Source organism: Opisthorchis viverrini (assembly GCF_000715545.1).
Source record: "Opisthorchis viverrini unplaced genomic scaffold opera_v5_228, whole genome shotgun sequence".
Taxonomy (NCBI): domain Eukaryota; kingdom Metazoa; phylum Platyhelminthes; class Trematoda; order Opisthorchiida; family Opisthorchiidae; genus Opisthorchis; species Opisthorchis viverrini.
In genome coordinates this window covers 325177-338807 of record NW_008751882.1, presented here as the reverse complement: position 1 = coordinate 338807, position 13631 = coordinate 325177, and the positions used below count along the sequence as shown (strand labels likewise).

Here is a 13631-nt window from a genome sequence, read left to right as displayed (position 1 = left end):
TTAGGTGATCCTGTATCCAACCCATCACCAACTAAGTTTGTTAATCATTTGACTACTCGTAAGTAGTTAGTATTTTTCTGATTCAGTGAGCACCCTCACTCAGCCAGCAGTCAGCCCCGCTCAACTGGTCCCGGAAAGGTGTTACATCTAATATTGTTCCCCGGTCCAGTAGCTTAGTGCCGGAAAAAGACAAGTAACACAACGGCTTTATTGAAAACAAGCGAGTGCAAAAGTTACAACTGGCCTCGCGCCATTTAAATGGCACTTTCATATCGATTCAGGTTGTCTGATCGGCATTTAGTGAACACCCGTCATCATCAACCGTGCTTCTATAAAATGCTTGAACACTTATCACTGTATGTCTTGCCTCTGTGACGTGCCTGAACACTCGTCAATATTTACATAATTTAGTAAGTGATTGACTGGCCTGGACGCCTATCGATATTTTTCTGGAGCTTTTGGTCCTCAGAAGTTTCGGGCTTTCGGGGGATATTTTCAAGAATGTGACCTCCCTAATACCTCCCCATTTTGGTAGTTCATCGTAAGATTTCCGGTGCGGTTCAAGTTTAAAAGGTTCTACCAATCTTCTCACGCTACCGGTACGGCGTCTTGTTTGCAGCAATGGGTCTGTCTTTGGCGGTACATGTGAAGCAATGGCTGTTGGTGCTGGCCTTGGAAGATGGACGGTTTCGAGCAACAAAATGAGGTCTAGTAACTGTTCCTCCGCTTTTGGGACAGGGCGGTCAGTCGGCCGTAGCTGGTTGATATGCCATTCCAATATCAATGATCCCATCGGGACAGTTTCTTTTGAGGACAAATCCAACAGTTTCGGCACGGTCCGTCACAACCATACGGTTTACGGACCGGAATGTTGGCTTCCCTGCTAATGGTGTTGATGAACAGAGGTTCTCCATCGGCGGTGTTGAAAGATGCAAGCGATCGATGCGGTCTATGTCCAGGAGACTGGGCTCACAAACAGCAAAGTAGACAAGGCGACGATCACGGTGGCCTGCTATCTCCATCTCACAATCAAATTCACCAAGCAGGTGAAGCGTACCTCCTGAAGCATTTCTGGTGGTGTTCATTGTCGGTCTGAACTTCGGTGATCCAGTCTCCCGGCAGCCGCGACGGTAAACAATCGTGATATCGGAAGCCGTATCGAGCTGCAATCGAACTGTGCTTCCGCTTGCTTTAGTTGTAACATACCTGCGACGAGCATTGACCTGGTCATCATATTGAATTAACTTATGCCCACATAGATTGCACACTGAACACTTGTGCCCTTTACGAGGACTTAATCGGGCAAAATGCATTGTCAGAATGCCGACAAAGGCTCTACTCCGTTCGAATTTGCCGCCACGGGGGGGTTGTCTCGATGTCTTTTTTTGCAATATTGAAAGGAGGGTCTCTCCAAAATGGCCGTGTCGTGTTTAAGATTCAAAAGGCTTTGACCCCCATCGGTGATGGACTGCAGCGTTATCTCGGCAGGTTGTTCAATCTCGTTCAATAGTCTCCGCCTGATATCACCGTCTGAATGTGACTGAAGGTCACATATGAAGACAAAACAATGGAACTGGTCTTCGGTGATGGTAGATAACTTGAATTGTTCACATTCAAGCTTGACTCTACCAGCATAAGTGATGTAGTCTTCGGATTCCTTTTTCGTTAGCTTCATATGTTGATAGCGAAAAGTAAACACCGAAAATTGTTGAAAGTTGAGCATGGTTTTGTCGAAACTGAGATTTTAGGCAGGACAAAGTTGGAATACCGTGTGCGTTCCGTCGTACCAAGTTATCTGAGCAACAAGCGCATCTTCTAGGCATCACTCTTGTTCTTCAGTTCGACTGCGAAAATATCTTCGTAACGTCTGAACCACGAATCGAAGGTTCGACCAGCATCAAGGTCATAATGGAATTCTGTGATGCTATTGGCGATTTGGTTGACGAAATTTTCATCTAGAGAGAAATTTGGAGGTTGAATTGTGAGTTGCTGTGTCAAGGCTTCCACCAGACACAAATGTGCAGTTTCAGACTGATTTTTTTGTCACCTTCAACGCTTCAGCACTGATTGTCATGGTTCCGAGCGTCACCAACTTCTTCAATGTTCTCCAAATCTGTTCGACATTTCCGGCTGTGCTTTTCGGAATTGGACCACACACGGTCGTGCGCAAAATTACAAATAGCTGACTGCCAAGCCAAAATCTTCAAAGTTTGCAGAATGTCCGAGGCATGCGCAAAGAGAGCAAAGAGAACAAACGGCCTGCCAAACTGGAACTGACCACGGCAGCAGGTCCCACTCAAAACCAATTCGTTTCATCCGCAGAACCAAACATCCAAAGATGTTTTGTCATGTGCATTCCCCAACTTTCCAGTGTAGGTGGGATCACTGTTCTGTTGTGCACTTGTGCGTATGACTGTCCTCGATCAAACTCAACATGGCACTCACTGCTAGGCGAACCGCAACGTTCGGCATTGCTCCACTCAGCGTAAAACCAAAATGGTCCGAATGCATCCCCCGACCAATGATCATTATACCTAAGGAGTATAACTGGTAAGCGCGTGTCAGTCGAAGATGCTGACTGCTACCAGGAAATCCCGCATGGATACACTTGGGCGGAGTAGTGGGCTGTCGAAGAGTTTCCACCGATTTTATAGGTAGCGGTATGTAAAAACAATATGTACTGCAATATTTCGAATAGTGTGCGGATAAGTGTGGCACACTCAGCCAGAGAACACCACAAATGATAGATCCAGCTGGAAAGGCAGTTGGCATGCAACTGGGTATGTTTCGCAAATTCGGTACAGTTTCGGTTCAGGTGGAGCGTAAGTATGACAGAGACTCGGAAATTGTCGCTACCTGACTCGCAAGGCTCAAAACCGGTAGGGGATTGTCGGAGTAGCGTTCTGTAGGAAAATCCACGGCCAAGTCTCAGCTATCGTGCCAACTGAAACTGAGGCTTACAGCACAGTCAATTGAGAAATATCGTAAAATAGCCAATCAGCTTGGTTTCTGTTGTGAACCACAATTTCCCCAATGCCTTCTTGATACCGTGAACCCAAGTCTGGTTACCCGCTTGATAGCCTGATGCACTTAGCCAAACCGAAAATCCAATGAATTTGCGAACATGGCTCTCTTGATAGATTCGAGTTATGCAACCGAGTCACGCAAAAGTCGGTTAGCAACGCGAACACAAATTCGGGCACAACGATTGCCTGATTAGATCTGAGAACAGAGAAACTGATAGTGAGCTGCAAGGTGTTTTTTGCGACCTTGTGAGTAGTATCGAGCCTAGAACTATCTACAGTGGTCCGTAAAGTTTTCCTACATTTGCCAGTTCCAAAATAGTCCAACTAATTCTGAATGGGACAATGATGTTTACAATACTCGCGCGGTATTCAGCACAAATCAGGCCGATTATATTTTGAACCATGTGCATTACTTACCTCGACTGATCTTGAAGAGAACTAGTTTGACAGAAGCTACTTTTTCAGTAACTCCGTGAGTGGCATTTACGAATGGAACCACAAAGGATAACGAGTATTGTTTGCCCGTCAAAGGGAACCCATAATGACAGAAAGATGGTCCTTTTCACTATTTCCAATCTACAATAACAACGCGTCAAAAACAGGGGAAGCATGCTCTGTCATACGTAAGACGAAAGGCCAAGAAACGTCCACAAAATAGCTCCTATATTTGATCATTTGAAGGGTTCAGAGTATATCCAACTTGCAGAGCCAGAGATTCCTCAGTGGTTAAGGCATCGAACGGAATATCCGCGATTCGACTCCGGCATCCTGACAGATCTTCTCTAGGTTTAGGCTGGATCTGGCAGTATTACAACCCTCAAGTTTCCTTCGGGTTGCATGGCAACTGAGAATCGGGAGGCTGCTACAGTTGAAGGGCTGTTTTTGTTATTTTTACTATAAGTGTAATAGTTTAGTAAACTGCAACTCCTCGGGAACAAAAGCCGTAGTCGTCCACTTTGTCCATGGTTTTTCGAACATATTTTTGCCAAAAATCCACTATTTTCCCTGCATTATGAAACCCATTCACTATAACGAAATGTTAAGGGCCTTCAGTCAAACTTCCTAGAGAATCGTAACACTCCCTCAGTTCACCCTCTGGATGCATCTCAAATCTGACACTTACAGTTCCGAAAATGGGTGAGTTAATAATCTTGGTAATTACGCTACTATTTTGTCTACAGTAGTCACGAAACATAGTTGCCTTACACAAAGCGCACGAATATGGAATTTCAAAAAAAACTTTTATCCCGACCGTTTCCGGTTTATTTTTAAATTACAGGCTTGCCAAGTAAGTAATTTGTCAATGAGTTGACTTTTGTGTCGAACAGGCTAGCAACATCGGCAGAATGCAACGCCTCATACTCTGAAGTCTCTACTTCCGATGATAAACTTAAGTAACTCGTACTCACCATATCCACAAATATAGACCCCTGAATATATTTCTCGCGGACGACAGCTTACCGATTCATCGTTGCAGTTTAAATTTCCCCAGCTGAAGACTGCTGTTTAGGAACGTAGCCTGTGCCGCCCGAAAGTAAAACGTAAAATGTGTGCTACTACTTAATAGCCGTTAAGTAGCTAAAACGCAACGTAAATGTTGGTTGTTATATGAAACAGGCGCATGAATTTTATGTATGGTGGAAGCGAACACGTCTGTCCGGTACAAGTTTTATGTTATGCACTTCGAATGGCCTTTGATCGTGATGTTCCAATGCACGGATGAACATATATCACTTGAATGTTTCAGCGGGTGCTCTGAGTAAGTTCCGGGCATAACCTGACAGTTGTTTTTTTTCATCGTGTCTGAGTGGCAAAGTGTGTCCGCTTCTAGCCTGGAAAACGTGCGATATGAAGTTCTCAAATATTCAATATGACGTTTATGTCTACGCCCCACCCCAAATAAAACAGCAGCATAAAGTTTGGGCTTTTGAATTCCTTGCAATCCTATCGCATTCATACAAGCATTTATGGATGTCCAGAGAGCGATCTTAAAGTAAAAACTATTTCTTATTCTCTGAAAATGAACCGGAAGTTGAGGTTCAAAAAATTCCCCCTCAAGAAACGAAAACCACACATAAAAAGACAAGGGGATTGAGCGCCACATTCAAAGCGTTTCTTCCCAACTTGCTTCACGTTGTTGAGGTCCCCGACACGGAACTTTGAGTGACGCGTAGGATCGACAATCCCGAATATCACACAGAGACATACATGTCAATAGACAAGTGTCGGATGGGATGGCCTCTGCGGCAAGGTGAGTGGCGTGTACGGATAAGCAAAAAAACTGGAGATCAAATGTACGTAGGCGGAGTAGAATGGGGGAATCATCATGAGGTCAACCCATTTATGGTCTATCACCTAAAATAAAATGATCAATCGCTTGTCAAGAACTGTTGATCACGTGACAGATGAAATTACCAAAAGTTCCCGTGATTGTACTTCGTCTTGTGCACAACGCATCTACTTTCTGGCTATATTTTAAAAAAAAGACATGGTAGCAGTTTAGATGGCCACATATTTACAATCCTGGTTGTAAAAAGACGAACGCAAGGGGATAAATTTATTCATTTCTATCACTGAGCCTAATGGTGTACGATCTCCCAGCCTAGTTGCTATAGTTCTAAACCTCTGGGATTTCGCCAGCCTCTCTCCAACATAAAATGGTGCTCTTTTCAAACAACAGTTGTGAATACAACTCATGGTACTGGCAACTCATGGTCTTGGAATAGGATTAACTGAGTAAACATCGTGGCTTACTTGCAAATGTGGTTGCCTTTCGAACCAAGAATTTGCAAGCAAAGCGGAAACATTCAAGATTACTCGAAGACAAAATTATGGCAGCGTTTCAAAGCGGAAAACCTTACTGAAGGAACCAGAGACTCTGGAAATGAAATCAAGTTCGACGACTTGACTCACAGCCAAGGAACTGCACACCAAAATCGGCGAGCGCCAAAGCATGCGGACGAATACCATGCGCTATTTAGAGACTCGGCTATGACGGGTCATGTGTAGACACAGGACATATAATGGAGCTGAAGAATGTGAAAGTTTTAAGACAGTTTTTTTATTCACACCGCAACGGCTGATTGCTGAGGTGGTCAAAATCGCCAAGCATCCCAATGTCGACAGAATCGAAGTGCTAGGGTGTATGAAGAGCCACCCTAGGCAGGCGGAGGTGACAGTATGTGGTTGTCCATGAACATAGTGTCTTTGGCAAAAAGGAGTAGAAAGCCTCACCTGACCAAAGTTCACCCTCTCTTTTACACAATTATCGTAGCACCAGCTTGTCCAAACAGATGGACACAAACTGCAAATCACACTCACAAGTGATCTTCACGTGAAGCAAACCAGAAGAACGTCTAGTTCTTCTAGGCTGGACCCAAATCACGTGGGCTTCCCATCGGCCTTAACGACATACTGACCCACTTTAACAAACAAAACCCCATTGCCGACACCTGAGATCGACTTCACCCTTGGGTGCTCTTCCGCCTTAACTACCGATCAACCTTGTGATCTGGTCACTTGGGTTGACGAAGCTTTTGGTCAAAAGACTCAAACGATTGTTTCCCAAACTTTCCCGTAAAAGGGAACCACTGTGTAACACTTCCTGGCTTACAATCTTCAAAATGAGTGTAAGATATTATTTGAAGTTCAAATTGGAATTGAAGTTTGAAAGTTTCCTCAGGCAAAACCAAATGTTATTAATTTGTATAATCTTGCCTTTCTCTTTTCTGCATGAAAGCTGGTACGTCCATGTTTGATCACCCTTCAGTTTGCCTAGTACCTAAATCGTACTTCAGGAGATTGTGAACAACATTCTGGCACTCTGTGGTATAGTAACTGGTATAGTAATCCTGTTAAACAAGTGTTCTTCAGACTTCCGGATATGCAATTTTGTCAATCTATGCGAATTGCATTTACTATTTTGCTGCCTTGTTTGTCGAGTTTGTTCGAGGTGATTCTGATACACTACTGTTTGTCTTTGTTAGCTTACCGTGGATTACGTAAGTCAAAGACAATTGACTGATACCTGTTTCAGTTCTATGCTAATCGACTTGCTCAGCTGATCCGGACAGTTGTAAACGGACGCTTACCTAGACAAATATATATGTCATCATTTCTACAAAAATAGCCGTCTGGTGGACAAAACTTCCATTGTCTTGATTATAACACCTTTATGCAGCTTGTGGAATGTGGTCTTCTATCGAAACTCAACAGTGGACACTCCAAGAGAGTAACACAAAGAACTCTCCAATACACCGACTCACTGTCGTCCACTCTGTGCTAGATCAGATGTCTATGACGTCATATTAAAAAATCGAGTGGCGATCAGCGCACGGTAGTTCCAGGTGGATAGCTTTTTGCGCGGTCTCTTGGCCAAAACTTTTGTGGCTTCCGTTATTATAGTTTCCATGGACGAGTAACAAAAACCTTGTCATTAGGTAGAGGAAACGGGGGTGATTTTGTCGTCGATCGTCGTTTGCTCTTGAGCATATCACAGTGGAGAGTTGCATATTATTACAGTTAGCCAATAGCGTGTGTGCTTGATGACCTTGGTTGTAGTGACCAATTGGAAGGCGCGATGCGGTCGGTCCCAATGCACAGGCGAAGTTATCAAACACCTACTGACTAGGTGAAAAATTCAAGTGGTAAATTTGTTCACATTTAAAGCAGAATGGAAAACAAGGGCTTATTTCCTACAGGAAGGGTAAATTAACAAGTGATGAGGATTTGAGTGAATTCGCATGGAAACACGGGCGATCGTAACTCACGCCCCCCCCCACGCTCAAATGGACCTTTTATCAACTGAGCGACTGCAAACGACGACCTACTTCAAGGTTATCCACTCGGTTTTCCCAACAATTCGCCCCGGGCGACCCTAACTTAAGAATTTTTGACACAGAGTTTCTTTCCTGTAGAAGAAGCCTATATATGTTGGAAATCCAAAGAACACTGCACCGCTGCTTCATCCCCGTTGGGAATTATCAGCAGTGCGCACCTCACGAAACCCGAGAAATTTCAGGCCTGCAACATCCGGATAGTATTTTGAACAGTGGACCACGAGCAGTAGGATCTGAGGGGAAAGATGAACGGCACTATATCCTGTCTAGGTGTGAGCTATTCAACCGATCATAGCCAAACGATTAGATTTTCAGGAGATCGAGTTCGACACTCGCTGAATTTTCGCGAAGTGTGCACTGATGAGGATATCGAATAAGAATGGAACATCTGGCTTTTCAGCTTAGATTAGCTGAGCGAAATCTCTACTAAGAAAGTATACAGACTTTCCTAAATTCGCCCAAATACACGAAACGGTTCTGGGCAAGCGTTTTCGGGGTAAACAAAGACAATCACCATAGTTAGCGGTTTGCTTGCAATCGTCCGACATATGAGTGACAGCTGTTTGTTTTTGTTCATACAGTTGACGAATCCGAAAGTAAGTACTCACCCCAAAGTGTTGTTCAACTTCCCCTCGTTTATAACAAACCAGCAATCCTGTTTTTAATCACTCAAATCTGACTTTCTCATTGGTTGTTTAAAAGCACATTTTTTATGGGATGCTAGAAGGTGCAAAACGTTGCACCACCTATCATCTCGCGGTTGAACTCCGGTGTCTGACTGAAGTTTGTCCGACCCTAACTCCAGTGTGCTAGCACGCTTTGTGACAATTCCATCTTAAAGATGTGTGCAGACTCTTTCACTTGTGTACTACCAACTGTCCTTTGGATTTCGGATTTAGTGGATCGAGGAAGCCTCTGCCTAGTGCCCAGTTTGTCACGGCAATTGTCACCATCTTTTCGGTGGCACAGGCGAGTTAAAATCTAGTTTTGTCAAAACACCACTCGTATGTATATCGACAAGTTGGGTGACAAACTTGGTTGGCTTGTAGCATGTGCGATATTGACACCCACACAGCATCCAATCATCTTCCCTGGATCTGTGCAATGATGACTGTGTATAAGACTAATGAGGACTTCATCTCACCTGTCAATGTGTGAGAGTTGTGGGCCACAGTTTTCCCAATGCCTTCTTAATACTGTGAACCCGAGTCTGGATAGCCAAAACCAGAAAGCCAATGAACGTGCGAATCAGCTGATTTATTGATCACTGACGCGTACAGGCGTGCCATGTGCAGCCGAAAACGGGCTGCTGACGTTCTAGGCGGGCCAAAGAGTGATACGAAAGATAGAACTCATCTTTCAAGGACGAGTGAAGAACAACCGATCAAATCTGTCCCAACGAAAACGGTTATTTCATTGGTTGTTGTGTAGTCCAGTTACGTTCGTAGCTGGTTCCCCTAATAGTAGGAATTTTGTGTGGCGGTCGAATTCACTTCCGTCTGAACAGTCAACTTTCCATTCTGTTGTACTTATTCTGATGAGTACATACCAAAGGAGGGGAAGCACTGTACCCGAGTTTCCTCCTCATTAGAGCTCATCAGCAGTGCATATTCTTGGCCATGCCGGATTTCGGACTCGGGACATCTGAATTGTGAAGCGGGCAAATGACCAAACTTCCACCAGCGTACGTTGGACGCAGCTGGACCAGCGAACGTTTTCACACTTGAAAGCTGTGACTGGCTTGCCCTACTCCTCTTAACCGTGCCGATTGATTGACCTACTTGTCAGGAATTCCCTCGTTCCTCTTTCCACTTCCTTTAGTGTGGACTCACCAGGACAGCAGGAAGTCTGCTTTTGAACTTGAAATCTACAAGTCCCGCAAACACCTACAACGAATTTTATGTACTTGATGGGGGTGAGGGGGTGAAATTCTTTTATGTCAGACTTGAATAACTTGATGCTTATAACGCTCATTGTGTGCCGATGCAGTAGCCCGGAAATAAACACCAAGATTGGTAGAAAACACGGACCACTTCACATTAAAATTGTTCATGAATGTTCCTCTATTCTAATGTGAACTTTTAACAAGCAAAACCCTCGCTGTTTCAGAGAATTTACTGGAGAAGTTCCGCGACATCAAGCTACGTAAGTCCACCATCATTTTCATTCTGTGCATGATATCCCAGTACTTTTTAAAAATATCCCTGAAAATGTAGTCCGTGTGACTGCATAGACTACTGATGCGACCTACGAGTAGCAGCATATATTGAATCCGCTTTTGTCAGTCAGTCGGTTCGAGTTGACTGGTAATGCAACTTCATTCCACAAGCGTTAGGCAGCCAGCTGATGGTCGGAAAGCCTATCGAGTGGGCCCGATCACATGGATAGATTTGGACTGTTTTTGCGAACCATTCGAAGCCGACTAACCGAGAGAACTTACCAACTCCGCGAAGACCAGGCATCTTATTCAGTCAAGTAGAACGACTGTTCGTTTTTTCCCGCAGGGCACTACAAAAATAGTGTAATGACAAAACACCTAAGTAGGTAGGTGGCCCCTCGGCTGGCACACAATTTCAAGCGAGGACTAACCACAGGACAAGTGTTTTGTTGTGGGTAGCAGAAACGAACACTTGTCCGAGTATCTGGCCACAGTAAGAAGTGTACAGATCATTCAACAGAGCTCTTGGTTATACAGAAGTGAAGTTAAAATATGCTGAAAAGCTTAAAAGTACTGGACACCTCCCCGTCCGCAGTTCCGGGCGGTGTGCCCCTCACTGATAAGGCGAGATCTTCATTAAATATGCCCTGATTTTCTGATTCTCAAAAAAGCATGATTGATTGATTGATTGTTTTTCAAACAGTGACGACACACCGCTTAATCATTTTACCTAATACAGGCGGATGTGATATATGTGTTAGTCAGTTTTCAAATTTCAACCCGGTTTCAGACTGCGAATGAAACCAACCCGACTTCAGAAGCCCATAGGCATTGTACAAGCGCTTCAACCTTTTTTTGGCTAACTTAGCGGCGCTCACGAGTCTTCAGTGAGCGTGAAACTTACGAACGTTTCAGCTAGTAACTCAACACTACTCAGTCTGTCGCTGGCCAAGGCATGATTCACGCTGCTTTGGACAGAATATGGTGGAAATTGCCTTTAAGCGAACGATCTACGTCAGGTGATCTGGTGTTGACTAGATTTTCGAGTGACAACTACTCAGATGACAGGTACATGTGAGATTTACTCAGTTCCGAAACGTTAAATTTACATAATTTAGACATTTTGGGAGTTGTCCGTACGAACCGAAAGCATCATACGTGTTACTTCCTGAATTACACTTACATCAAAATGAAAAAGGGCTTCTAAAGGGGTAGTTTCACAAGATGAGTGGAACTCCCTTCTGAGAAGTCATCATCCGAGGAACCAGTCAATATGTGACCAGGTAATGTGGTTTCTGTGACTGTAGGATGACTGGTACTAGATCATGTCTAAGTGATAGGTATCAGTCGCTGGTGGCCAAACGATTAAGTGTTCAAACTGCTGATTGGGACGTCGTGGGTTCGAGAGTCCCTAGTGGAGATGCGCACTGCGGATGATTCCCAATAAGGATGGAAAAGTTGTGCAATAAATCCCCGGTCTTTCACCATAGACTTGTGGCTTCCCTTACAGGACGAAATCCTGTATACGAGAAGACCCCTAAATGCGGCTTTTGAAGGAGTAGTTTGAACCAAAAACTCGGACCTTATCACAAACACCTACTCCAAAAGGCCATCGCATCGCGCATCGCACGAACCCATGGTGACACCCAGTCAAAACGGCTGATCGACTAGTTGATGTACTCGCTGGAAAATATCCTGACCGAAAACCGCTTCAACAAAACTTCATCACCAATGGCGTGAGTAGTTTGGTGCCAGAACCTCAGTTGGACTTCGCCTTAAGCATCTTTGTGATGGTGAAACGAATTTTTCAACCTCAGTCTCCAAAAAGCCCACAAGTGGAACGTTTCCTGGTGCCGCGTTTCGTACTTGGTCTACGGCTTGATGACTTTTGCGCTGTAGTGCGAACAATCAAAGGCCCGTATTCCCCAGGGAGCTGTGACGAGGAATTTTCGGCCTTGCTACACAACAACCTTGTCAGAGAATCGTCCAGACCATGGTACCATGACATCGGAAAACAGTATGGTCGGATAGCAATTGATTGAAGCATCGCAATGTGGATGCCATTGAACCTTCCATGGAACCACACAGAACCCAAACAAGCAAACCCAAAACCATTCGGACCGATTGCCATCAGATCTTATTCAGCTTCATCCCCATTCGTCCGCAACTTCACACACACGCACACAACGGACAGACATATAAACAGACAGACGGCCGGACAGACAGACAGATAGATAGATAGATAGATAGATAGATAGATAGATAGATAGATAGATAGATAGATAGATAGATAGATAGATAGATAGATAGATAGATAGATAGATAGATAGATAGATAGATAGATAGATAAGATAGATAGGTAGTTAGATAGATAGATAGATAGATAGATAGCCAGACAGGTCACAATTACTTACGATATGTCTGCCTCCCACAGTCATTTTGTTGGCTCAGCTGTGCATTCTCGTGACGACCAGTAGCGTTCATTCACGCTCTGTTGACTGTAATTCGGTCAGTACCTACCCCCATCCCCTGGAACCTCCAGAAAGGTGTGACCTGAGGGGAACCAATCGAAAAGATGCCTTATCTAAATCACGAACAGCCTGAGAAATCAGTGAATGAGAACCTATTTCGAATGTGATACACAAAGTTATAGATATAGTTATATAGAAGGTTGATGCGAATGCTTGGACAGCCCACGACCTGTTTTGCTCTTCCATTTCGGGCTCAGCAGACAGATGCAGTCCCCGAGTTTTCGTCAACCTTATGTTCTACTTGAACCCAAATTGTACAAAATTAGCGGAATACACTCATTTGTTACCGGATACTCGCCTGAAACCCATCTGAATCCCTCGTTTTTAAAACTACTGAATGTGCTGGCCACCAGGCCAACTCATGTTTCAGTTCGGTAGGATACATTATGTAGAATATTGCTCACACGTTTGTGATGCGCCTTTCGGTCGTTTCTTGGGCGAAAATAGCTCACATCTGATTGTTTGAACAATTTCCAGATGAGCACAGTTTCATCCGTAAGTAGAAGTGACAAATAAAATATTTTCAAATTAAACTTGGCTGATTGCGATTTTTCTTTTCGTGCATATGCCTCCTAGTATACACATGTCAAAGTTGGAATACACGTTGCTCCATTGAAGCGTTGGCTGTTTCCCAGTTTGGTTTTTGGTTTTCGCACAGGTGAATAGGATGAATAGGGTGTCCCCGGGGGTTGCGAGTCGCGATCCCCGGTGAGTTCACAGTAACAATAAGGTTACGAACCTGTCATCCATACAATATAGCGGCCTTCTTGACTTGAATGTGTGTGTGTGTGTGCAGACTGTACGCGGAAATTCAACTCTGACTAGAATGTCAGTGTTGTACAGTCCGTCGAAACACAAATGCAAAGTTGGTTCTGATAGACTTATCCCCTGTCGAAACTTCTGAACTGTTCATTGTAAGCAATGCCAAATGTAGGCGCAGCGGTAACTGTCCTTCTTTTGCAGCCCCCGAATGACTCACGAAAAAAACTTTGGTCTGGCTAGGGAACTTTGAGAAAACCGCCATTTGCTTGCTCGGTTTCTGTAGTCCTTTACTCTCCAGGTGCATAGTAGTTCTTGT

At 44.2% G+C, this 13631-nt stretch overlaps 1 protein-coding gene across 1 annotated transcript; it reads right to left on the bottom strand.

The window, feature by feature from the left end:
* Positions 1-1815: 1815 nt before the first annotated feature.
* T265_08565 (hypothetical protein) lies at positions 1816-12506 on the bottom strand (the record flags this gene model as incomplete). The annotated part of the gene is made up of 2 exons (XM_009174410.1): positions 1816-1955; positions 12437-12506. 2 exons carry the CDS (start codon positions 12504-12506, stop codon positions 1816-1818), a joined length of 210 nt encoding a protein of 69 aa, XP_009172674.1.
* Between the last annotated feature and the right edge of the window lie 1125 nt (positions 12507-13631).